Source organism: Plectropomus leopardus, chromosome 15 (genome assembly GCF_008729295.1).
Source record: "Plectropomus leopardus isolate mb chromosome 15, YSFRI_Pleo_2.0, whole genome shotgun sequence".
Lineage (NCBI taxonomy): Eukaryota > Metazoa > Chordata > Actinopteri > Perciformes > Serranidae > Plectropomus > Plectropomus leopardus.
In genome coordinates this window covers 3,746,578-3,774,576 of record NC_056477.1, presented here as the reverse complement: position 1 = coordinate 3,774,576, position 27,999 = coordinate 3,746,578, and the positions used below count along the sequence as shown (strand labels likewise).

At 39.2% G+C, this 27,999-nt stretch overlaps 1 protein-coding gene across 2 annotated transcripts in view; it reads right to left on the bottom strand.

Annotated features, from left to right (window-relative positions):
• The window catches only part of slc30a6 (solute carrier family 30 member 6), a 60,516-nt gene that overhangs the window by 12,713 nt on the left and 19,804 nt on the right, over nucleotides 1-27,999 (bottom strand). Inside the window, exons 5-10 of one of the 2 annotated variants that reach the window (XM_042501993.1) lie at nucleotides 20,412-20,454; nucleotides 19,747-19,812; nucleotides 15,901-15,981; nucleotides 11,773-11,808; nucleotides 8,322-8,416; nucleotides 2,498-2,546 (exon numbers count right to left, since the gene is read on the bottom strand). In XM_042501993.1, the coding sequence (XP_042357927.1) occupies nucleotides 2,498-2,546; nucleotides 8,322-8,416; nucleotides 11,773-11,808; nucleotides 15,901-15,981; nucleotides 19,747-19,812; nucleotides 20,412-20,454 (370 nt within the window). Of the gene's footprint in view, nucleotides 1-2,497; nucleotides 2,547-8,321; nucleotides 8,417-11,597; nucleotides 11,634-11,772; nucleotides 11,809-15,900; nucleotides 15,982-19,746; nucleotides 19,813-20,411; nucleotides 20,455-27,999 lie in introns of both variants that reach the window. The other variant, XM_042501994.1, reaches the window with a different exon arrangement.

The following is a 27,999-nucleotide window of genomic DNA, read 5'->3' as shown; positions in this document are numbered from 1 at the left end:
CATATACCATAGTAGTACAAGCAGACACACTGCAAACACACACATATGTACACACACAAGCAGACAGAGAGACAGACACACAGACAGACAGAGACTTAGCTATGTGATTAGAAAAGAGCAGAGGAGACAAAATGCTTGTTCAAAAATTACATTTTTGTTTTTTGACTCCAGAAAGAGTCAGGACTGAAAAAACGTACTGTTGGGTACTGGTACCGAACTCATTGTACTGGCTCTAAGAGGAAAAGATATAAAGAAAAGTGTAGAGTTGGGGATGAGATTGACAATCCCAGCGATCCCGTAATCCCTCTTGATGCATTGATATAATTTGACATGTGACCCTGTGTGTGTATGTGTGTGTGCGTTAATCCAGACACGTTGCAGACAGAGTGGGAGGGATTAAAGCCGGGAGGCAAACAAACACTTGATACTCTGCTCTGTTGGCTCCACACTGGACTCAATGATGAACAGAAAATTTCACTTACTCCTACATTGTTTGTGCAGCTGTTGATGTTAAAAACTATATATGGGAAGTTGTGCTTGTTTTCTTAAATAAATAGTTTATGTGGAGAACTCAAAGTGTTTAGTTTTGGTAACTGTGTGGAAACTAAAGTACTATTTTGGCAAAGATTCTGTATGGACACAACTATAAAGGAAGACGCACATTCAGGAGCTGAGAGGAGTACGGCAATGAGCAATAATATCTCAAAGCATGCTGCTCTACTGTATGTAAAAGAGACATGATATTATTTTCAACGTTTTCGTACTGATAACATTTCAAAGGATGAAACATATTTCTTATATATACATAGACATATTTTGATTTCTTTCTTAAGCAGATCAGATTTTAATAATCAAAATCTGATAAATTTCTCTTTCTTTCTCTGTCATACACAAATTATCTGTCTCCCTTCTCCCCACTAGCAACTTCCTCACACACACACACACACACACACACACACACACACACACTCACAGAACTCAGGCTTCTGGTTGGTGAGGCCGACAGAGCAGCAGGCTTTATATAACCCAGTTGGCCCCCAGATCCTGCTGAGGTTAAGTAGGGACAGAATATTACAACTCAGACAGCAACACACACACACACACACACACAAACAGATACACACAGTCAGGCAAACACACTACATGTAAACACACACACATGCAGACAGGCTTCTACACACAACGACATACACACACTAAGTGCTTGTATGAAGGCATACAGAGCATCTCTCTCTCTCACTCTCACACACACACACACACACACACACACACACACACACACACACACACACACACTCTCTCAAAGACTGGAAACTAGGCTGGGACGTCCTGTTCATTTCTGCCCTCTCAGCCAATCACAGCTCAGTTCTGATGCTGCACAACTCTCCAGGCTGTCGCCCCGAGAAACCTGCAGATTGCTGACTGTGTGCGTGTGTGCGTGTGTGCGCGCGCGTGTGTGTGTGTCTTATTATTCACCCACTTCAGATGTGGGAATACACACTGGGATGTAATATTCATTACAACACCATCAGCCTGCTTCAGACTCAGTGTATATGTTACTATGGCAACATAAAGAAAGATGAAGGTTAAATGCACTTAAACCGCCTCACGAGGGAGAACAGGCCTGCTCGGGGCTCTCGGGTCAATCTTCTATGAGGAGACACTTCTGAGATTACAAGGTATACTGGAGCACATGGACCTAAAGCAACAAAATTCTCCCGAACTGTGGTAAACTCTTTTCTTTTCACCTATTATCAATAACTGATAATAGTGAGAGAATCATTTTCTCTGTACTACACATTATTAAACAGATTTTTAGATGAAATTCAATCAGATACTAATGAGACCCAAATTTTAAAATAAAAGTAACATATACAACTTCAATGTTGCTGAACCTCACACACACACACACACACACACACACACACACACACACACATAGTTGAGAGATGATCAGTCAGCTATGGATAAAGTGTAGTTTTACCAATAGATTACTGTGATAACAGGGCTGCAGTTGCGGTGACCTTTGACCCTTGAACCCAGGTCAAGAGGGGGAAGCTGGGCAGAAGGTGTGTGTGTGTGTGTGTGTGTGTGTGTGTGTGTGTGTGTGTGTGTGTGCGCTCAGGTCACTGTACAATAAAACTAATCTTACAGCTGTTTCTGAGAAGCTCAATCAATGATCCAATCTGTTTGCCCACCTGACCCTGTGACCGAGGGTAACCTTTGACCTCGGAGGAAGGCCCTTTGTATACACACACACACCTGGACACACAGAGTCACACTGTATGCAGTGACACACACACACAGGACTGGCACTTTTACCACCGTCAGGAGTGTGAGCGTGCGTGTTTGTGTGTGCGCGTTGAGTCAGTGTAAGTGGATCCTTCCTGTTCCTACCTGAGACTGAAATCTGCTGATGAGAGAGAGAAAGAGAGAAAGGAGGAGGAGTGAAAACAAAGAGAGGAGGGATGACAGAAAGAGACGCAGATGTTCTTACCTTCGACTCAGATCTGCCACATGTTCCTGAAGCCAACTGCTGCTGGCCGCTACAGACAAAGAGACAGAGAGATGCCGTCAATCTACAAAAAATCTCAAAACACACAAAACAATGAATAAAAAACAGAAATCCTCCTCAGTCTTTATGAGCTCCTAAAGTCTATCAGGATGTTTATAAAAGTCCCTGTTGGCTTTCTGCAGTTATCAGACTTTCTAAATGAGAAAACTGGCTTTCTTAACCCATTGAAACCTGAGCAAAGCCGAGCCCAAAATATTAGCACGTAATTACTAAAAAATTATAAGAAAATGACCTGAAAATAATAATAAAAAACCTCAAGAAAATGACCTCAATAAAGTGCTAAAAATAAATCTTTTTTCTTTTTTTCTGAAAAATTATTTCAAATATATAATTAAGAGAAAAAAAAGAAATTTTTTATCATATTGTTCCCCTCGTTTTTTGATAATATCTAATAATCCCTGCCAATTTTAAAATTACTTTCTTTGCATCTTTTATTCACTGTTGCACGACAGTTGCGGGGTCTGTCTTGTCAAGTTCCTTATTATGTTTTTTTTGTGTTTTTGAAAGAAATCAAATCTATTTTTTCAGCTTTTGGTGGTTTAAATTCTTGTCAAAAGCAGCTGAATGTAGCATAAGAAAACTGATGTCGATCCAGGTGTTGAAGGGTTAACCCAGCTAAGGGATCAGTGAAACCCCATTTTCTTAAGGAAGTTTATTTTGGTGCGAAGAATTAGTAGGGATGCACTTAATGTGAACTTCTGGGCTGATACAGATGTTTAAAATAACAATTTGGCCGACAGCCGATACTGATACAGATGGGTTTTTTGTTAATTATTTTGTGTTTGATGTTATTTATTCTTTTAAGAAAGAAATCTTCATTATAAAAAATGCTACTTAAAAATCATTCAGGCCTTCGTAACACCTCATTTGAATGAGCACAAATTCAGCCATACACATTTATGAAATAACCTTTAAAACAACCTGAAGAACATACTTTTTTAAAATTACTTAAAAAGCCTTTTTACAATCTATGAAATATCAAAATTCCCTCTCAAGATTTAAGATTTATTATCAGCTATTCAATGTTAAAAAAAAACAAATATATATTTTACATATTGTTAATATAAAATGTTTTATAAAAATATTTCTGATTTGCATTTTTGATCAACAAATCAAACCAAAAGTTTCAGCTTTAGTAAAGGTAACTTTCTTATTCAAAGACTACAATAAAAGTGTGTTTGTGGAAAATAGTTCTTCCACATCGTCTCAGAATCGGAAAACCTGTGTGTAAGTGTATAAAGTCTCTATAGTTTGACATGAACTAAAGGTCCGCACAAACAACAGTTTTGCATGGAGGTGAGAACAGAAACATCTTTCTCGTTCAATGCTGCATAAAATATTAAGACATGCAGCTGTTTTATGTCACAGCTTTTTCCATCAATCTGTCCTATAGAATTAAACATCTGCTGGAAAGTTTTACATCGAAAAAACTGCAGCGTTAAGTTACTGATATTTCTATGCATGTGAGACTTCTACAGACCTCTCACTTTATGAGCCAAACTCTGATTAAACAGAGACGAGCAGCAGGCGTTCACCCTCCCCATCTTGATGAGGGATAAAAATACTTTTGGGAGGGGAGCGGGCGGATCACCCACTCGTCTTTAAAAAAAGATAAGCGCTCTCGCTCCGCTGCGTCGTCCCACCTTTAATGTTTGACGACACTGCGAGGCCCGAAGGCTCGACGTCGGGTCAAAGGCCTTTCACATCCCATCCTGCTCAGACCTGAGTGTGTGTGTGTGTGTGTGTGTGTGTGTGTGTGCGTGCGTGCGTGTGTGTGTGTAGCGGAGGGGGGTTTGTTTGTTTTGCTAGCAGGATGAGTCAGTCTAAACAAACATTTTAATGGAGTGACTTATTTATGATCTGTGTGTAGGAGGGCGTACGATGTTTCTGAGTGTGTGTGCGTGAGTGTGTGAGTGTGTGTGCTGGCATGTCTCTCTGCCCGCCTGGCCCTCTGGCACACTACATTACCACTGTCTGGAACATGGTTGCGTAATGCACTTTTAGTCTCGCTCCGTCAGAGTGTGTGTGTGTGCGCAATGAGTGAGAGATATTGTGTGTTTTGGCAAAGTTAAGTGCCTGTGTGTGTTTATGCGTGTGTAGTTTCATCCCCCTCCCATCCCAAAATGTCAGATGTTAAGTGATGTTGAGACTGCGCCGAACGCAAGAGCAGACAGCTGACACACACACACACACACACACACACACACACACACACACACACACACACACACACATTGACCTCATTCATCAGTAGACTGTATACAGATAGTGAGTCAGCCTGAGAGGAGAGACAAAACAAGAGAGGAGAGGAGAGGAGAGAGGGAAAAGAGAGTAAGTGGGCACAGAGGGCACTAGATGAGGAGGAAAGGTGGAAAAAGAGAGGACAGGTGGAAACATGAGAGAGGATAGGAAACAGGGAGGGGGAGAGGAGAAAACACAACACAGAAGACAGGAGATGTTGGGAGAGAAGGAAACGGGTAAAAAGAAAAGGAGAGAAGAGAAAGGAACAGGGAAGAGGAGAGGAGAAAAAGGGGGACAAAAAGTGTGAGGAGAGGAAAATTATAGGAAATGGGAGAAGAGGAGGAAACAGGTTAGAAGGAGATGAGGGAAAGGTGTGAGAGGAGAGGAGAGACGGGTAAAAGAGAGGAGTAAATGGGGGACAGAAGTGTGAGGAGACGTAAGGAAATGGGAGAGAAGAGAAAAGGAGGAAACAAAGAAGTCCAAATAAAAATGGACCAGGGGAGAGACAATGAAGTGAAGGGATACAATAGGAGACAGAAGAATAGAGGAGAAGATGTAATGGACAAACGGGGAAAAGACACAATTTGACAAGAGGATGAAATGAGCAGAAGGATAGAAGAGGGGGAGGAAAGGGTTGGGAAGGAGAAGAGAGGCAAGATGGTAAGAGGAGAAACATAGGAGAGAAGAAGAGAAAATAAAAAAGGGGGGATGGGAGAGGAGGAAAAAGAGTTCAGAGAAAAGGAAAGGAGCTTTCATATCTGTCCCCTTTCCTTCTTTGTCTCCTTGCCTTCTACTGTTAATTTTGTCTTAACCCTTTATTTCTCTTTTTAGACGAAAACAATGGGATGAAGAGAGGAGAAAAGGAATCAAGGAAAAGTTAAAGGCGAGGGAGGATAAATGTGAAAATGATGGATTATTAGATGTGGATGTTGCTGAAAAAGCACACAGTCTCGCTTCTGTAACTCTCAAACTTTTTCTCCTTCTCCTTTTTTATTCACTTTTCTTTCCATCCTTCTTTCCCAAACTTCTTTCTGGCTGAAGGGAATCTGTGTTTTGTCTATGTGATTTGGTGTTTGTGCTTTCAAATGCGTAAATCTGTTTCTCTGTGTGTGTGTGCGCGCGTGTGTGTGTGTGTGCAGATGGAGTGTACGTACAGGTACAAATGAGTGCATGCAACCATCTGCAAACTACTATGTTCAGTGATGGAGGCTGCAGCCTGCATGTGTGTGTTGCAGTCTGTCTGTATTAGCAGTAGACCGAGTCTCAGTGAGGTTAATATGTCCCGGGGTCGACGCTTGCCTGGCCTGAACTCCCTGTCTGCATCTCTGTGTGTGTGTGTGTGTGTGTGTGTGACCTTTAACTCGTGTGTCTCCACTATGTGTGTGTTTCTATGTTTACATATAAAGTTGGGATGAAGTGAGGGTCTTGCACTGGTCTTAATCTCTGGTGTGTATTATTGCAGGTGTGTAAATTTTGTGTTTTTGTGAGCAGTGGGGACAATGTGGACATTTTACCCTACAGGCCAGCCTACATTCGGTTTAATGCTCCATCGAATCTCCATGTTTCCATGTTTTTAAGATCAGGTCTGACGCCGGTTTTCATGCTGGGAAGCAGCACGGCCAAAACATCCGTGCAATACACGCATAAACAATTTAATTTCATAATGTCTGTATACTAAACTGCGGTTGACTTCTTCCCATATGGACACAGAGTTAATTGCAAAAAATTTCATCTTGGTTTACTTGCATGAAGTTTTGTGTTTGACATGAAGAAGTAAGCCATGCTCGACACCAAGTGAGTCAACAGGAAGCTAAACTGGCCATTATGGTTTGGTTAATGTCTTTCCTGCATGAGATAATGGGGCATTACGTTCACTATTCCATCGAGCTGCGTTTGGATTCCTCAGCAACAGGACTGAGGCACCAGTAATGTCTTCTTGATCTGACGACAGTGATGTTTGAAATTTGCCCCGCTGTAGACAAGTCAGCATCATCTAGTGAATTTGATCTTATAAACTGGTATCATTAAAACGCAGAAGATGCAGCTTTTTCCTCAGATATCAAAATATGTCAATTAAAAAATCAGTTTCCCCTTGAATTTTTCTCAGCATTATGAGTTCTAATAGCACTTCCGGGCTTAAGAAAGGCTTTAGATACAGATTTGTAGACAGATGTAGATGTTTTTGGTTTCTGTTGGAATTTTTTGGCCTTTATTGGATAGGACACGTATAACTTGAAAGGGGGAGAGAGCTGGGATCACACGAGACAAAAGGCCGTGGGTTGAGGTCAAACACAACATAGGACATAGCCTTTGAACATGGGGCACCTGCACTACCAGGTGAATTACTGGGTGCCCCAACAGCTGTAGATGTTGAATTATGTTAATAAAATGCTTTCTGTACTGTACTGTATATTCTGTTACAATCGCTCCTGCATGTTGGGATAGATGTTACATTTGGCATCTAGTTTCAATCAATACATCTGATGACTGTTAACAAACAGAATACAGATACAAGTTACCAACTTCAAATTTTATCCAAATTGTTAGAGGTTTTTAAGTGATGGCATCAAAACCAAAAATTGTTACAACTGCCCCTGGCCCTAATTAACCCTTTGTTTCCAGTGACAGAGATACAGATAAAGTGCTGGTGCATGTTAAGATGCCATGTCGATTGTGTCGGCACAATACAGGACAAAATAGACAAAATGTTAACACTATCAGAAAGCAGCCTCTACAGAAGCATTTAGTGCAGCGTGTGTGTGTGTGTGTGTGTGTGTGTGGCAAAGCAGGGGTGACAGATAATTAAGGTCAACAGTCAAACAGTGCTATTTTCTGCAGTTTATATCATTTTAAACTGACTATCTTTGGGTTTGGGACTGTAAGTCGGACAAACACGATATTTGAACATGTTGCCTTAAGCTCTGGAAGGCTGAAACACTTTATCGCCTAAACAATGAATCAAAAACAGCCGGCAGTTTAATCAATAATGCAATGAATCCTTTGTTTCAACCCTAACAAGGACCTACATACTGTATTTCAGTACTACAGTTTGCTAGATGTGCTGCTTTGTTTCGTTTTAATCCAGATCATCAACTCCTACGTCACATTTCATGTTCCTCTGTGCTGCCAAAAAAACTAAAAACACCCCATAATAATCTTTTGAGAATAATTTGAAAAACTCATATTGTCATATTTTAAGACCACACGACCGTGTTTGGTTTTATAACTTACTGATTCCTGCAATTAGGAAGGGACTAACCTCTGATCCCACTGCTGCCATTTGTGATTTATCTACTGACAAAACAGTGAGCCAGCATTTCATTTTACAGTAATCCCCCAAAATATAACAAAAGCCAAATTGTCCCCGTTCCCCAGTGAGGGAGAGGATTACCAAACCCTCAACCGTCCAGAGGAGAAACCCAAAAGACACAAAAATCACTAAATCCACCCTCTTTAAAAACACAACTCACACACAATGACATGAATGAACTGGAGTGGACTTTACCTTCTGAGACGTAGGTGAAGGGTTTGTTCCTGACAGACAGCAGAGTCAAAAGGTTGAAGAACAGAGCGACAAATGTCCCCACCAACAGACGACCGCTGCAGAGAGACGAAAGAAAGTTACATTGTAAAATAATAACACCTTTACCCAAGAGGCATTTACCACACACTGACAATTGGCTGATTAGGACGTGGATCAAACCTAATAAACACAGTCGGCATTTATGGGAAAGCCCACAAAATGTCACATCCATTTATGCCAAGGAAAACAAAGCATTTACAACCATGTTTAAGAGTTGCTGTGTGGCTTTCTGCACATCAAACAAACTTAAAAATACAGAGTTAAAGGGCTATTTTTAAACCTGGACCTTATTGTCCTATGTTCTAATGACTAATGGGAACAACACTTTTAGGGATGAGTCCATTATTGAGTGAGAGCAGCGGCCAGACTGCAATATAAACACTCGAGGATGTTCACGCCGTCAATTTACATCCACTAGAAGTGTTTGTTTTTGCCACTAAAAGGCTCAACATTATCAAAAGGATTTCTACAGAGATAGGTCTTTTTGTTTAAGAGTAGGGACATTTCTGTTTGACTAGAAACAGCCCTGAATTTGCTAACGTTAACCCACCAGACTTTTAAATAAAACAGTAATTCTGTCAGCATGAAACACACTTTATTCAAAGTCAACAGAAACGAAATAAAACTCACAGAATCCATCTCAGTTTGTCTTTTTTACTGTTTTAACAATCACCAACTGTGGTTTTGTTGAAATAAACTCTTTATTTGCCCAGTTAGATGTGACAGTATGCTGTCTTTCTACACGCTAAAAATGACTGTTTATCTAAATGGAGTCTGGCAGGTTTGGCGATCTCGACTTCTAACCTCTGATCCCACTGCTGCCTGTTTTTTTAAATGGCTAAGAAAGTTGTAAGCCTCCAAAGACATGTAGTTCTTGAATTTGCAAATTCCTGATTGATGACGTTACATCACATCGTGAAAACATCAGTGAACTAAATGAACCACTTATTGAGTGTTTGAGGTGTGCATCACAGAGACTCAGCAGGGTGCCCTGTGTGTCACTATGAGCACGTCCGTGTTTGACGACCTGGGTTAAAGACAGGTTGATAAAACAGTTTCAGGACACAAACATTTGTAATCTGTCTTATTTGTTATTTGTACTTGTTTTTAAATAAACCTCACAGACATATAATACATATTCCTAAAACCCGCCCGCAGGCACAAAAAGCAAACACACACAACTGTACTCTTCATTACACTAATCACATGGGACAATCCATTTAAGAGCCTAAAAATTGGTCCAAACAATCAGCGGGAGGCAGGGGGCTGCCCGCCGGTGAGCCACAATAACTGGATGATAAACCCCCCCGACCCCACCCCACCTCCCTCTAAGAACAGATTAAAGAGAGAGAGAATGTGTGTGTCCGTCTCTCCACTCGGCAGACACCTGTCTCTCCGGTTAGCGGCCGTCTCTCATGCCGTCCAATCAAATCCACTCAGAGGAGAAGAGAGAGAGAGAGAGAAGGGGGGAGAGCAGAAGGAGGGGTGAGGGGTTAGAAACGAGGGGGGTAATCTCGTCACAGGAGACAAGTTTAAGTCTCGCTGTGTTTTATGTTATAAAAGCCGCCACTAATCTGTTTTATTATGGAGGGATGATGGAGAGAGAGAGCAAGGGAGAGATGGACGGAGTAAACGTAGAGAGGAAAACACCAAAACAGGTGATCTGCCCAAACTACGCTGAACAAGAGAGGTAAATAAAAACGATGACAGACAGAAACCAAGTCAGACATGAACCGATAAACAGCCTGTTTTTCTGACCACCTGACAAACTCGTGGACTGATGAACAATCAATTCAATACAAATCAGTATCAGTGTATCTCTGACTTAACATTACTGATAAAAATGATGGACAAAACTGGGAAAATCAGACTTGAAGTGTCATAAAAATAACAATAATACCAACACATTTAGGATATCTGATACACAAACATCTCTAGATGTTTCCAGATGAGGCTCGTCCACCTGTGGTTAATTCTTCAAGGTATCTTTGACACCTACACGCTTTTTAACACAGCGGAGGAGTTCAGTGTAGGAACTATTTTTTGATAAACTGCAGTATTTTTCATTTTTCTTTGTTTACAAATTAAACAAACAAGATCAAATACCTCAATTCCTGACTGCAGGTGTCTACTAATGTCAATTTTATTTATATACCCCAATATCACAAATCACATATTTGCCTCAAGGGGCTTTACAAACTGTGCAGCTGCAGTGTGAGGAAAAAGAATTGATAAATCTTAGTATGGCGGTATTTTGTGTGGAAATATTGTATCGGTATATGGACGCCAAGTATAAATTTTTTAATTATGTAAATGATTTATAGTGCACATAAAAATTTAACTTTTGGGACGAGAATAATAAAATCCAGTCCACTCGATTCATTTTTTGTAAAAAAGAAAAAAAAAGTTAATCTTTAACCTTGATCTTATTAGATTAAAACAGATGTTGACAAAGTTTTTCTTTGGGTAACTAATTTACATATATTGTAATAAATGTTAATATGTTAATAATGTCAGCAAATTGCAAAATGTTTACAATCACAATAATATTGTATTGTGATTATCTTGATAACACTGTATGTGGGGAATAATGGGAGTCCACAAAGGCAAGCGTGTTGACCTGTGCAGTCCGTGCATCCGTCTCATTGTTCATGTTTAAAAATACATCTGTGCACACTGTCACGCTGTCAGACGCACATCTTATTGTGTGAGTTTGAGGAGTGTAAGGTAACATCTGCAAACTGTGTGGCTTACATTAAAAAATAACTTTAATTCTTTTTCTTAATTGTTTAATCTTTTTAACAATATATTTGTCGCTTGTTCTCTGACAGAACTGATGTCCCCCTGAGGCGAGAGTTCAACACAGTTTGCATGTGTTTAATTAACTCTGCCCGTGCGGACACATACACACTGTGTCAGAGTGTGAAATTAACAATGAACACGCCGCTGTCAGTCAGTCTGACTCTTTGACTCGCCAACGCTCTGACTGTGTAATTCTGTCTGCCTGTCTGACCCAAATATTTGGGATGTTCTGTTCTGACAACAGCTGGCACTGTGTGTGTGTGTTTTTGTTTTGTTTTTTTTTAACAGAGGGAGACACACAGGAGTATATCATGTTGTGGCTGTTTATTTTAGAATGTGATAAGGGAATTTGTGTTTGTTTGTGTGTGTGTGTGTGTGTGGAGAAAAAATACTTACGTATGGACCTCAGGCTGCTCCATGAAGCGCTCCACACTGACAAAACAGAAACAAACACAGTCAACAACACTGGCCAGGTGGGACTACGCTGACTCTGTGTGTGTGTTTGTTTGTGTGTGTGTGTGTGTGTGTGTGTGTGTGTGTGTGTGTGTGTGTGTGGAGAAAAAATACTTACGTATGGACCTCAGGCTGCTCCATGAAGCGCTCCACACTGACAAAACAGAAACAAACACAGTCAACAACACTGGCCAGGTGGGACTACGCTGACTCTGTGTGTGTGTTTGTTTGTGTGTGTGTGTGGGTGTGTGTGAGAGTGAGTGAGCTGGAGAGAGAGCGATCGGGACAACTGAAATGAATGAAAGAAGACAAGGCGCGAACAAACAGCGAGAGAAAACAGGAAATACATTAACACACCAAAACACATGCACACACGCACTCCCAAAGCTACACATACACACACGATAAAGCCAAAATGGTGCGCCCACACACACACACACACACACACACACACACACACACACACACAGACACAGAGTCATGTCTGTCTCCTCCCTCTGTGTTGCTGCCCTACTGTGCCATTCATGACATGCACTGTACTGTACGCGCTCTGCAACAAATGCTCCCTGTTGCTCTCCGTCTGCAGGGTTTCTGCAGAGTTCACCAAGTAAAGTTAAGACCGTTTAATGTCACACTGAATGTTATTTAATGTAATCATAATGGTCACAGCAGTCACAGTATGGAAGGTTTGAAGGAAACCAGCAGGATTTATACATTATTGTGTACATTAACTAACTGATATTTGTTAGGTATAAACCGATTTCTGCGCTGTAGACTGGTATCGGCCGACTTTCTCCTTTTGACTAAACCTATCGGCGAATGAGATGATATTTTTCTGTTGTGTCACATTCACATCAGGACGCAGTAAACTCGCAGTCAAAGAGTCAGATGATGTGATCTGCAAATATTTATATATAGCTTTTTGTCAAGCTATATATAGCTTCTGCGCGCAAATGTCGAGAGGAGAGGGACAGAGAGACGCTGTGCTGATACCCGAGGAGCCGCTGACTGAGTTTACTGAGCAGTAAGTCGTTTAAGTCTGAAAGGTCTGAGGTTGTTCAGAAAACATTCGGGACGCCCACGCCTAATGGTGCTACTAACGGGCGGCTGTGGCTCAGGTGGTAGAGCGGGCTGTCCTCTAGTCTGAAAGTTTGATTCTCTTCCAGCCAACATCGTTGAAGTATTCTTGGGTGAGATACTAGACCCCAAATTTCTCCTGATGGTTGTTCCATCAGTGTGTGAGTGTGTGTGAATGGTTGAAAAAACGGAGAGGCAGGTGTACGGTAGCCTCGGCCACCAGTGTATGAATGTGAGTGTGAATGTGACACGTAGTGCAAAAGCGCTTTGAGTGATCGAACTTCTAGAAAAGTGCTATACTGGTTCCACACTGCATCAATATTTAATATAAACTAAAAACTTATCTCTTCACTTTAGTCTTTAACTATCTCTAACTTAGCTGATTTGCATTCTGCTTTGCCCTTGCACAGCTATACATCTTTAAACTGTTGATTTTTTCTTCATTTTATGCATTTTATACACTCTATTTTTAGCCTTATTTTTTTTAAATAACATCAGTGTTTTGTTTTTTTTTAATTATTTTATTGTATTTATTTCGTTTTCCATCTTATGTTATGTTTCTGGACATTCAGTTTTTATCCTTATTTTATCTTACTTTCACTAGCATTATCAAGTGGGTTTTATACATTCTATGTATTCTATTCTGATCTTATCTTATTATGTCTTCTTTGTCTTTTGATGTGAAGCACTTAGTGCATGTAATTTCTTTCTTGTAAAGCGCATTGGGCTTCACTTCTTGTATGAAAGGTGCTATACAAATAAAGTTTATAATTACTATATCACAAGTGCCCTGTACTCAGGTGGCACGCAGAGACACACTCTAATGTGCTGTTACACAATGGTCATCTACAGACTTTTTTTTTACCATTTTATGAACTAAACTAAACAGTGACAGAAAGTAAAGTGATAAATTTTAAGTTCAGCAGCCAAACGTGAACAAACACACGTCTGCACATGAACATGTTTGCAGGCAGCGTGCCAACTGCTTGACCTGCATTTGTGTGTGTGTTGTTCTGAGTTTACCCCTCCCTTCCCTGAGAACTGACCGCAAGACAACCCCACACAGGGCGCCTGGAGGTGTGTGTGTGTGTGTGTGTGTGTGTGTGTGTGTGTGTGTGTGTGTGTCAAGATAGACACAGCCAGGCAGTGACATTCCCACAGCCCTGAAAAATTCAGTAGTTCACACACACACACACACACACACACACACACACACACACACACACACCCCTCCCCTTTAAGAGTAAATCCGTAGCCACCCCTTTAAAGCATTATAATGTGTTCTCAGATGGTGTGAGTCACTCGATTTTATCAAACACAAACACTACTGCAAGCCAAAAAGTTATTGCATCTCAACAAGTTCAAATCTGCCATCTTTAGACTTTTTAAGTTTATTTAATGGCCTGAAAACTGGGACTGAACAGTTTTACTGTGATCTTTTATCTTTGTTCTTTCATTTAATTTAATGTGTATAACATATATGTTTGATTACTGTACTACTCCTTTTTACATTTTCTTTCCATTATTTTCATTGAAATATTTGACAATAAAAAAAATTAAAAAATACATTTTGGGGGCATTTTTGCCTTTATTAGATAGGCCAGAAGATCGACAGCATGAAAGGGGGAGAGAGAGAAGATGACATGTAGCAAAGGGTCTCGAGCTGGACTCGAACCCACGGCCGCTGTGGCAAGGACACTGCATTCATACATTGGGTGTCTGCGTTATCCACTGGGCCACCAGACACTCCAGCACTCTGACTTTTTAGTTAAGCATAAAAAGCTGTATTACAGTGTGAAAATACTACATTATAAGTAAGTCTTGTATTCAAAATATTACACAAGAAAAGAACAAAACTATAAGTACTGAAATATACGATATAGTACCAAAAATAAAAGTATTCATTATGGAGAAATGCCTATTTCAGAATAATATATATAAGCTGATTATAATTATAAATACATTTATGTGTTCATCACTTTAATGTTGCAACTTGTAAAGGTGAAAAACTTAACTACTGTAAAACTTAACTACTTTATATCACGAGTTGTCAGAGTTTTGATGAATTTTATGAGCCATCATATCAACCCGGCTGCACAGCTTCAGGTGTAAGAGGGTTTGTGACGGTCTCCTGTTGGCATTTCATATCATAATCCTTTATAGTATTGGCTCAATACTGGAGTTTCTAACTTTGATACAAAACCATGATTGTTTTTCGATACCACAATTGGCATCGAGGGCATAAAATTTAAAATTTGTATTGATAGATAACCAACAAGGCTATAACATAACAACAACGACTTTATCATCTAAATCTGTAAAGCAATTAAGCTGTCAATAAATGGATTGCAGTGCAATTAAGCTTCCAAAATGTAGTAAAGTTGAAGTTTTAAGTGACTTAAAATGGAATTGCTCAAGTGAAGTACATGTACTTCAAAATTGTACTCAAATACAGTAATTGAGTAAATGTACTCAGTTACAGTCCACCATTGTCCTCTGTAAGGGTTAGGTAGATCATTTAACAGACACAAAATGTTAAAAATATTTTTGGGGGGCATTGTCAGACTTTTCAAGTTGATGCTGATGATTTAATATGAAATGAGAAAAACTACTGAAGTGCGATGAAACTGGACTCCAAGACAAAGTTGTCTTATAGTATGGGATAAAATACATTAAAAGTTTTGTTGTAAAATAAAAGCATGCAGAACATCCTGGGGTCCAATTATTGCATTCTTTAAATCGTTTGATGGCGAGTAAAGAGACCCGAGACTAGAGAAACATGCACCCTGAGAGGAGCAAAGCACTGTGGTGAAATTAATAATGAGGGGCAGAAAGCAAAGACAAAAGAGAGAAACAACTGGAAACATTTTGTGTATTGCTTTGGAAATAAAATTCTGTTGTTGCGCTGAGTCACGCTAAGAAAATAATTGAAATTTTAATAGAGAGAGACAGAATGAGTGAGACAATGAGAGAGATTTAGAGAAGAAACAAAGACAGAGACGTGGGATCTTAATATGGCTCTAAATACTGACTTTCATAATAAAAAAATAACCCATTACTCATTGTTTGTCCTTCATTGTCTCTTTGTAGAGTCAAAATCACTCATTCAAGTGTGTGTGGCGCTGTGTGAGCTTGTGCGTTTGTATTTGTGTTCAGTAGACGTACACACCTCTCCTTCAGGATGAACAAGGCTCCCAGCTGGACGAGAACAGTGGACGCAAAAACTGCCAAAACCTCCAGTCTTTCAAACCTGGAGACAGAGAGACATTTTCATCCATACAGGGACAAACCATCACCAAACCCCCCCCTCCCCACCAGTCCGCTCACTCAAAGACCTCTTTTAACCCTCTGAATCCTGGATCGACATCAGTTTTCTTGTGCTTTGTTCAGATGCCTTTCACAAGTACTTAAACATTTGAATCCTGATTGAAAATCTTTGATTTCTTAAGAAAAATGGGGGAAAAAAACCTAAGGAAAATCAAACTAAGTAAATCTTGAGTTCTGATTACATATTTCAAAATTTGCAACAGAAAATGAATACATTTATTATTTAATTTAATTTTAGCAACCTTTTTTAAAAACATCTCTTTTTTTGCTTATTTTCAGGCTATTTTCTGGTTTGTTTTCTAATGTTTCCTTTGCGGCTTAATTTCAGTTAACTTCTTAATGACAAATGTTACTTCTTGTAACTTGTTGCAAATATCATGCTCATATTTCAGCCATTTTTTTAAGTCGCTCATTGCCTTCTTCACATAGTTTCGAAAGAAATCAACCAGTTTGCTTCGGTTTCAGAGGGTTAAAGACCAAATTAGCATTTATTTCTACATGGGTGAAGCTTGTGTATGTGAGTCTGAATAGAAGTGAATAATACCATCAACATGCCAATATCAGGACTGTAAACAGTTGTAACTGTTGCTGAACTCCTGACCTCATCTTGAGGTCGCGGGGTCGATCCCGTCACAGTCTGTCCAGGATGAGCAGCTTTGTCTCAGTGAGTGGTCCGCGGAGATTACAGGGGTTAAACCTGACGCTGACTGTCAGCGATCTGATGCTCTGCCGCTCTACAGCTGCATAATACCACTTAACTAAGCGCTTCTGTCCGAGCTGCGTCAAGTGCAGTATGGATTCATGCAAAGGAGATGTGACCATATGCATGCAGAGGGTGAGGGTACGTACTTACAGACTAAATCCAAAAGTTGTTTCAAGTGAAAGAATTCTTACATAATTTGAGTTAGTTTGTATTTTCAAGAAAAAGTGAGGACTAACGGAAAGTGTCCTTGTCTTACAGTCAAAGGAGTTAATTTATGGAACAGCTGTGGTGTGGAATAAAACATGTGGAACATTTAATCAATTTAAATATGTTTTAATATATTGAAGGGATATGAGATGGTAGAACTAAAGGGGAAATGGGCAGTAAGATTTGATACAAGATACGTAGGTTACTTTTCATAATGTGACTTTGTTTTGTGTATTGATGTTTTTCTTTGTTCTGTGATGAGTGTGTGTATTTGTTTATTCACATTGATGTTGTTTTTGTATTAATTCTTGTTTGATTAGATCAAGGTGTGTATGGTGAAAATTGGGACAAAAATTGGGAATATTCATGTTTAAAATTAACTTGTTTTTTTATAAAATTGGAAAAAAGGGGTAGGGTTTGATTAGCACATTGTGACAAAGTGCAACAGTAGATCCACTCACAAAGCTCTGTGCATCAAAGATTATACTTCATACACCTTTTAATGTAAATTTTGATTAAAAAATGTCTTTAAGAGTTGATGAAGTCGTTGAAATTAATCTGCTGAATAAATAAGAAATTGATGACTAGATTCAAACAACACCTTAGAAAAAGAGGATAAATGTGTCCTTGCAGATTGAGATTTGTTTTCTCAAGCGTTTCATGTTTTACTGTTCATGTGGCACCGCCCAATCTGTACCTAGCAGGTCAGACTCATTAATCTATTGTTGTGAATTTGTACACTAGGTGCACTTGATCACACTCGATCTTCTTCATTTTGAGTTATTTTGCCACCCAAATCAAGAGCTGTAACTTATATTTTTTTTCATTATTGATTGACAGTTTCTGCTCATTGTTTTCTTGGTAAATCAAGTCAATGTCGTGTCTATGAAAAGATCTGAAAATTGAGAAACAGCCATCTCAATCCCCAAAAACGTCAAAATCTTCACTCTGCTAATTCTGACAAACAGTCCTAAAAATCCAAACATGCTAAACTTACAATAACTTGAAACCTGAAAGAAGCAGAAACTCACATTTGAAAGCTGGTACCAGCAAATGTTTTGGCATTTTAATCAAACTGTTAACAGATTATCAAAACAGCTGCTGATTAATTCTGCTGTTTCAGCTCGACTCTAGTCCCTTAATTCACACTGTGTTGCCTTTGACATATTTTGTATGCTGACACATTTAGATACCAAAAAATTCAATAACAATAAGCATTTGAATTCAGTGTGTGGGGTCACAGAAAGTAAGATAAACTGTGAGAGCGAGGCTCCGTGTGTGTGGTAAAAAGCCGTGAGACATTGTTCCTTTTCTTGTGTCTTACAGTGTGTGTGTGGGGTTGTGTGTGTGTTTTGAGAGAAAGAAACCATTTGTTCATCAAATGAGCCAATAAACGGACACCTATAGGTTAATAGGTCCACACACACAGACATATAGACACACACACACAAACACACAGGACTCCCATACATACACACACCCTCTCCTTTAGAACGCTACGTTTGGCCTGATCGCCTCCATGCTGTTGGGTCAAAGGTCACACTCTGCCCTCCCAGTAGCCTGTGGTTGATCTAAATGGGCGCCATATAGAAACCAGCCGTCTGCTGGATATGGACTCATATCATCACCTGCGTTTGAATATTGTGAGTAAAAGCAGTAAATAACTATAGCGGTCCCTTCTGTTTGAATCAAACACTGCCTCCACTGACATCTGTAAAACTTAACACGCACCTTTGCAATAAATTCAATAAATATTTTAAAAAAGAGCAGAGAAGCTGCATATTTAATGAGTAATAATTTTGGTCAGATGATATCTCAAGAAATTGAAGTGATCACTTTGTACGTTTGTTTTGCAGTAGGGGCGGGAATCTCCTAATGATTCAATTGTACTTCAGAGGGCATGAATAATCAATTATTGAGATTTGTGAATTGATGCAGAATCGCTCATGTCTGCATTGTAAGGCATCTAAGAACAGCCTTGCACAGAAAAAAAGTTGAGATGAAGTGGATCAGTCTAATTCCTGGATGGCCCGGCTCAGCTCCTACAGGGTTCAGTCTGCTGGTTAAACTGGGCAATCTGCTGCTCAGCCATTGTTCAGTTACTGGAAATCCATTAACACACACGTCTACAGTACGCTCAAATGAACACACAGCCATGCACAGATGTAAACTCAAGAACAAGCACACGCACACGCACACGCACACGCACACACACACACACACAAAGAGACAGAGGTATTATGGGAGCCAAGCGAAGCTGAAAAGCAGATTTCCACTTGATCACCACTCTTCCACACCTCAAGGTCAGAGGTCACCTGTCAACTGCAAATACACTCTTTGGCCAATTCACTCACCCACACACACACACACACACACACACACACACACAAACACACACGCACACACCAAACTCACTGTGTGTTTATTAGCCGTTCGGCTGATCCACACAACAGTAACTGAAGCTTTTTGGTCGATGCTACATCTGTGGGTACAGTGTGTGCGTGTGTGTGTGTGTGTGTGTGTGGTAGTAGGACAGCAGTGGATGAAAGCACATAAACAAACACAGATGGAGCTTTGATTAAAAAGCTTCCGATACCGATATATACACAGTATTAAATGTATCATCATCACATAAACAAAGGGTCAATTTCATGTCAAGTTTTCTGTAAATACAGTAACTAACACTTGAGTTTTCAGCGTTTCTTGTCAACAGACAGAGTGGCCAATATTTTCAAATATGTGTTCACAGTGTATATCAGCTTATTATGGTGAACTCACCCAAATGAATAGACCTGGCTTGGTTTCTTCATGGTCACCCAGGAACTGATGAGGCAGGTGATCAAACTGCAGATGGAGGAAGAAATGGAACAAGAACAAGCACAGAGAAAAATATGTAATACATTCAAGATACAGAGGACAGAGAGGAGAAACAAGTATAATCAGAGACAACGGAGAGGTCAGCTAAAGTTCACCTCTCTCTTAATTTATCTTTTATTCATTATAATCTCAGAATTAATTTTTCATGAGCTGAATTTCTCCATCAAAACAGCCCCACAGCACAGCTGAGCAGCCTAGGTGTTATCTCATTGCGTTTCCGTATTTTTCACACTCCAAAATGAACTGTGCACATGTAGTATTTCTTCACATTAGTGATTAAACCACCAAACAGATGATTAATTGTTTGTGTGTTCCATGAGCTTTAAATGCCCTTTAACCGAATAAAACAAGGTATTTTTTAAACAACAAATCAAAGAAATTCTTTTTACCCTCATATAAAACAAAAGAAATCAGGTATATATTCAAACCTGAGAGCATTTTTGGGACACTGACCATTTATTTCTTTTTTTTTCTCTTTCTGTTAAAACTTGATATGTACAAATTTTGGAACCCAAAACTAAGAGAGAAAACACACTGATGTTACAGATGTTGCTGAACACACTCACCTGAACAGGTCGAAGATGGTGAGGTATGTGTAGGCAGTTAAGGCTGAAATGACAAAACAGAAAAAAAAACATCACAACTGAGATACAAGGAAGAGATTTATAGCAACAGTTTGATATTTCACGAGCGAATTCATAAATTTTGATGGTGTAACATGATTTCAATCAACATTACTCAAATGACATTACTTTAGCTGCAGATTCTAGACTAAATTACACAATATTTTGGATGAAATTATACTATGTGGTATAGTAACGTAGTCGTATACTGAAGCACGGCTGGGCAATTATTCAGATTTTGGCTTCAGATGGTGCGCTAAGTGTTGCTACCTTGACTACTTTCTCACTAGATTTATGCCGTGTTTCCACCAAAAGTTCCCAGGACATTTAGTCCCAGGAACAAATTTTCAAGGTTCCTTCAGCCCATCGTTATCTGTGCTTCCACCTTTTTCGAACCCTCCCAGTGACGTTATATTTCTGTGACTCGTGCAGATTTAGCGACTTATTTCGACCATCAGGGGAAAAAAAGGCAAGGAATATATTCAGGTATGCTAAATTGTAATTCATCTCGTGGCATGCATGCTGCTTAGATTAACCATAATCCACAGCTAATCTACCAACAGTGCCGGGTCTCGCCCTCTCTTCTTGTGCCTTGTGTGTGTATATATAAAAAAAGTTAAAAAAAAAAAAAAAAGTAAGTATCTAAGTACTAAAATCTAGATAAATATAGAATATATATTATATATATATTTATATATTATCTATAAATTTTAGTCTTCATTTTATTTACTTTAGTTTTTATTATATTTAAAGTTCAAGAAAACTGTTCAAAAGACCAGCTGTTTTTTCAAAGTTCGATAAATGCATGTTTCCAAAGTCAATAAGTAATCATATTAAATATTTGTGATCTCAAATTGACCATAATAATCAGGGATTTTTGTCAGCAGCCCTGTAGCACAGAATAGCGTATGTTGTACATGATGTTGCAAACATGTGTACCAGAAGTTTCAGCAGTTTGCATCAAAAATCATGAATAATTTTGATACAGAAATACTAGAAATAAAGACACTCCTTATGACTGCAGAACTTGCTTGAGAATCATCAGAGTTTGTAAACCATGTAAACCAAAAAGCTTGTTTTTCTCTCTCTTACACTCTGAATTATTGCACTCTCATTGTAAACCTCTAAAACCCACTTTGGCAATACTGTACATAAAGTCATTCAAAAAGTGGAGGTACAAATCTGAACAAATCTGGATTCAACAAACTTGTGTTCTAGTCGCTGAATCGGTCACTAAGTTAGCGAGTTGTCGAGTCGGGCCGGCAGAGTCAGCGAGGCTTTCACTGAGTCGATCACCCGGACAGAAACCTGGCCAGCAGCCAATCAGCCACCGAGGTAAGCTGAAGGGTCCGTTAGCGGAGTCATTAGGTTAATTAGTCAATCAGCCAACAAGCCAATTAAGTAATCAGTCAGTTAACCAGCCAGAGATTCAGCGTTGTCCTGTCTGTCTGTCCTCTGCCTGTCTGCCTGCCCCGCTGCCTGTCTGTCTGTCGCCTGCCAACCAGCTTTCTGTAATCAGGTTCTGCTGTGGGGGGATGAGGAGAGCGGATTAGAGCGGCTTTGTGCTGAGAGGAACATTTTTGTTTCCCAACCACCGGCGTCCATGTTGGCCAACCTGACGCCGTGTAATCCTGACAGAGAGGCCCCACGGCAAAGACCCGGAGAGACAGACGAGCAGATAGAGAGACAGACGGGCGGCGGGAGTGACGCTGAGTGACACATCGACAGGCAGAGGGACGGACTGAGGAATGGAGGCAGATAGACGGGCAGAGGGAGAGAGAGTTTAGAAGACAGATAGACAGGGTGATGGACACGTACACAGACAGGCAGATTGAGAGAAAGTGGACGAGTGAAAGACAATCCTAAATCGCAGGAGTTACAGGTCCAGAGGAGGAAAATACATGAGACAGCCTGAAACTCCACAACCCAGGGTACTGCTTATCTTTCTATCTGCTTACAAAATAATTATTGATAACCGTATAATAACGGTAAATAATGATAAAAAAACATGGATGTTTTGTTTTGCTGGAGAAACTAAAATCATTTAGTTAAACAAAAGAGTTAGTTGTACCATTGTGAGGGAGTACTCTATTTAAAAAAAAAATTCCCTACATCAGGAATTATGTGCTTTTTTATAAATACACTTAAAAAATTACTATACAGTTGCATAACTATAATTATTCAGGATTCAAGATTTAGAATACTTTATAGATCATGCTACGACGTAACACAAAATAAATGAAAAAAAATAGCAAAATATACGAAAAATATAAAAAATATCAGACAGAGATATGTTATCTAAGAAACAGAAATATATAAAATTCTGTTCAAATATGCGCATAGTACTAAAGTAGTGTGCAAAAAAATTTAAATGGAAGAATAATAGGTTATAAAAAAAATAAGAGAGTACTCTACAGTTTAAAATACTGCAATATAATGTAGAAGGACTTTAAATCAGTTTTCCGTATTGTACAGTTTTGCAGTTTGTAAATATTAGAAATATTGCACAATTTAACAAATAAAGGAATCATAGGGTTTTCAGCTTGGGTTAAAAAAACTCCATGGTAGGAATTATGTAGAAAAAAAAGTTAAAAAATTTAATATATTTTTTAATTAGGATAAGTAAATATGTTCATTCATTAGAGAGTGATTTTGGACACAGCCTATTTATCTGAGGTAAAATATAAGAAGCTGTGACTTTTTTGTCAAGTGTCTTCAAGAGTGAAGTCTGTGACGCCTAATGGGGGGGTCCTTAGAGCAGCTGCAGGGGGGGGTTGCTAAATCACTACTTGAACATTTAAATTACAATTTAAAGTCCAAAAAATTAAAATACGTCTCAAAATACGGTAGTCGGAGTCAGCATGAATTGAAAATATTAGTGTGATAGAGCGGGCTAACACCGTACACAAACATTCATGATACCTGCAGAAAAACCATTTCTGTCAGCCTCAGCTGTACATAAAATGCTTTTAGCACACTAACCGCTAAATTAAGCACAGTTTGACAGAGCTGCAGGAGTATCTTAGTCTCGTTTGGGGGGGGGGGGGGGGAAATGTTTCTTGCTGAATATAAAATTTTAATCAGCCTGGAAAGCAAGTCTTTAGATACATGCAGCTGACTACGACATACACTTACTTCCCTCTGAGATGCAGTCGAGGAAAAGTACTTTTTAGTGAACTTCCTATTCATAATTATCAGTTTCACTGCGTGGGGGTTTATTTTTTATACTGGGGTACTGTGTAACGTCCTTTTGCTGAATAATATGCTGTTGTTATTTTGATATGCAGCAGCTCGTCTGCCCGCAGGGATCAATGAGGTTTGATGTCATCTTGTTGTGTTGAATTAAAAGCAGCAGACAATAAAAGCAATAATAATACAAACGCTGACATCACTGTGTAGTGACCCTGAAACGGGCCGGACCAGATCGATACCGTTTGCAGGGCTGGCTGAAAATTTCTCCCTCGCTGTGCTCGATAGGTTTACATATACACCACAACACACACACACAGACACACACACACACACACACACACACACACACACACAAAACCCTGTTCAATTTCTTTCTAAGTCTCCTGCTTACAAACACTGACACCCCAGAGGACGTGTGTTGGGAAATGATACCAGAGCAACAAACACAGCAGACGCGACATTATTCTTGTCTACCACACACACACACACACACACACACACACACACACCACACACAAACTGTATGCATCAGATAATATGATGTACAGAACAGAAAGTTTACACATCTCTCAACACATGTAAAGACATAAAGACACGCACACTGCTGTCCCACAGGACATGAACTCAACACCCAGAGCAGAGTGACGGATCAAAATCCCTGTTAGTTTTCAGATTTCATCGATAGAGGAGAAGTTTGTGTCAAACATCTCACTCCTCTCCTACAATTTTTTTTTTTTCATTTTATTATTATTTCTCACCTTTGTCATCAAATAACATTCCTTAAAATTTCTTGATGTCCATGAAAGTAGCAAACAATGAGAGGAAAGATGGAGGAATACAAAAATGAGGGAAGGGATTTTAAAAAAAAGGAAGGAATAATTAGCAAGTAGGAGGTGGAAGGGAGGGAAGGAAGCGAGGGATGGATAGACAGATGAGAGAGGAGAATACGAGCAGAGGGATGAATATTTAATGCTGTCTGCAGAGGAGCAGCCAAAACACACACACACACACACACACACACACACACACACACACACACACACACACACACACACACACACTACATTAAGTATAATCACATTCACAGAGAAACAAGTGCATATTAGAATATTAATACTGTGAGCACTTCATTTATCACTGTTAATCATCCAGATGTGCAGTAACAGGGAAACAGAGAGTGTATATTCAAAATATGACTCTTTATTTGTGCAGCTGACACAAACTTCGTTATCTGCACCTAACTCCTCTCTTAGCAGCATCAACAAATGACAAGGGCTGCAATAAATCATGTGAGGAAGAGTATGGAGCAGCATAAAAAAAGAATAAAATGTGGCAAAATCCAGAAAAGGGGGTTGAAGTTAGTGCTGTACTCATACGGTTGTAATGTCCATTTATTTTAATTTTGTGGATAAAAAAAAACCTAAGTATAAGTATAAAACAATTTTTTAACAAGTTATATTAGTTTTTTGTGCTTGACTGAGATGGAAAAGTTAGTGTAAAATGTTAACTAGAGGGACACTGAAGGAGTGCAGACCTCCACCAAAGGCCAATCGTGTGTCTTGCAATGTTAACAAAAGTGAAAAATAATTTGTACAACTGCTCCAAGATTTGGATCCGCTTTAAAATGTAATATGTTTTACGTCGGCCCATCAGACAGTACAGCTGACAAACAAATGTATAAACGACACCAACAACATGACCTCCTTGGCGGGAGGGAAGTTCCTAACATCTAATTTCTTTGTTGTTTGAACAGAAGTTTAAATGAGACTAGTCAACTGTTCTAAAAGTAGAAAACACTTGAAAAAAAACAGTCAAAACTGAGCACTATTTAATCTATAGAGTCAAAAAAATGCGGTATGTATTACAAGAGAAATCATTAACCTTAATTAGTAAAAAGTAAATCACATTTTAAACACGACTAGAATTTCTGGAGCCAACTTGTAAAGGGAGCATAGTTTAATCAACAGTTCAACTAATCGGGCACATTCCTAATAGGTGAAGGTAAAAAAGCGCCATAAATACAGACATGAACAGAAATGATTAGTCAACTGATCAGTAAGTCAATGGACAAAAAATTAACCAACCTTTTTTTGACTGTTGAGTCAACATTAAATATCAGCTTTCATAAAAATGCATGGTTTTAAAATAATCAAATGATATTGTTGTATAATGGTATAAAAATTCAGAGGGGAAAGTTTTATACTTTTAATAACTGAATTACATTTTACTTATTATATTTAAATACTTTTAGTTTTGTATTATTTTTACATGAAACAGAGTATTTTCACAGCACGACATTTAGTAGTTTTACTGAAGTAAAGGACCAGAAAATCATTGCTACACAAACACACACACAAACAATAACACACCTGCAAATCACAAACACACATATTCACAAAGGGCGGGCGTGTACACAAAACCAGGACACACATCGAGAAACGGACACACAGTCAAATAAAGACCTGAATGTGCTAACCACAGCAAATAGCAGCTTAGTGTCACTGGTTCCGGTAAACGGTAAAGTGAGACCCAGAACACACACACACACACACACACACACACACACACACACACACACAGACACACACACACACACACACACAGGGTCGTGGTGTCAGGTCAGCTCTTGTGTGCTGCAGATGTAAACTAAAAGCTTCTATCGAACGCCTCAACTGCTGCGGTGAGGAGGCTCCCGAGGGAAGAGGAGCAAGAGGAGCAGGAGGAGAACAGGGACAGAAGAGTGAGGTGAGGAGGAAGAGAAGAGAGAAAGAAGAGAGGAACAGATGAACCAGCAAGAGAAGGATGAAGGATGGAGTGATACAAGAAGAGGTGGAGGAGGCTAGGAATGCTGCCCAGCGCTGACACTGCTGACCACTGAGGGAGAAAGATGAGACTGGACCTGAGGGCTGCGCACACACACACACACACACACACACACACACACACACACACACACACACACGGACACGGACACATAAACACACACACATGCTCACAGAGGGTATAGTACATAAAACAAGTGTCCCACAACACTGTAATTAATATTAACATGCAGACACATAAACACACAAGTGATGCCAACCTGACACACTCAAGTTTTAAGAATCGTGAACCTCATGGTGGTATTTAACTGAATTAAGTAATTTTGGGGCCCAAATAACTTAAATCAAGAGATCACACAAGTACATGGCGCCCCTGCTTTAGTTATATTCATCAGTGTATCTTGCACATACAAGTGCACAGCTCTGACAGGCTTTTATGGATAAACTGGTTGAACATCAGTGACCAACATCCAATGTCAGGACAACGCCCAATGCTGATGCCAATTTGACAAAGATGTGCTGACAATAGATGACACTGAGTACATTTACATGGACCTGAATAATTTGTTTATGATCAGGTTTTTTGGAGTACCCTGTTTATATTTGGGGATTGTGTGTGGGAATATGAAAAACCCAATTTCTCTGTGCTCATGTAAAAAAAAATATCCCGAATATGATCAGATTTGGGATAAGCCTCATGAACAAGTTATGCATGTACATGCAGTGGTACCCACTGATATTTTGTTGGTTTTAAGTTGTGTTGTTGAGTTACAAAAATGCAACGGCTTCTAAATGTCTCATGCCAACAACATTTAGTCACAAATTATGGAGAATAAAGCCCAACCACAATTTAACTTCTGCCCACAATAAGAACACAATGTCTTTTTCACATCATATTGATGTCGCGCCGGCTGGGATAACTACAAAAAGACTGTTGCAGTGAGAACATAACTTCTCTTGTATTAAAATGCAAACAAAGAACATTGTTTCCTGTTAAAAGAACACAAGTTTTAAAAATGTATAATTCACCCTGAATGAATCATCAGAGAGAAAGGGCATCTCACTAAAAAACATAGTCTTTAAATCATCATAATAAGAATGTTAAAGCATGTTACACACGCAATGGTATTCAATTTTAAATCACATAAAAAGCAAAGCCTTAACTCATCAGGGAGGACATAAAACTCCCCTGTCTGAAAGTAATATATTTGTCATTGTGAACAAAACAATCACTGACTTTTGGATAAATTCTGCTTCACATACGTTCTACTTTAGCTGTTTTTATCAAGAAATATGTTCATAAAAACACAGTTTGTATTTTTGATTTTCAAATTTAAGTAGCCTATTTATTAACGTCTGTCAAAAGTGTTTTCTTGTAATGCTGAAGGGGATCTGTAGGAACAAAAACATGTTCAAAGCCTTCAGTCTAACTGATTCTTAAAAACACTGAACTCACACATATGAATAAGGTAGCATGCACAAAACAGGCACATTTACAAATTGTTAATACACACACA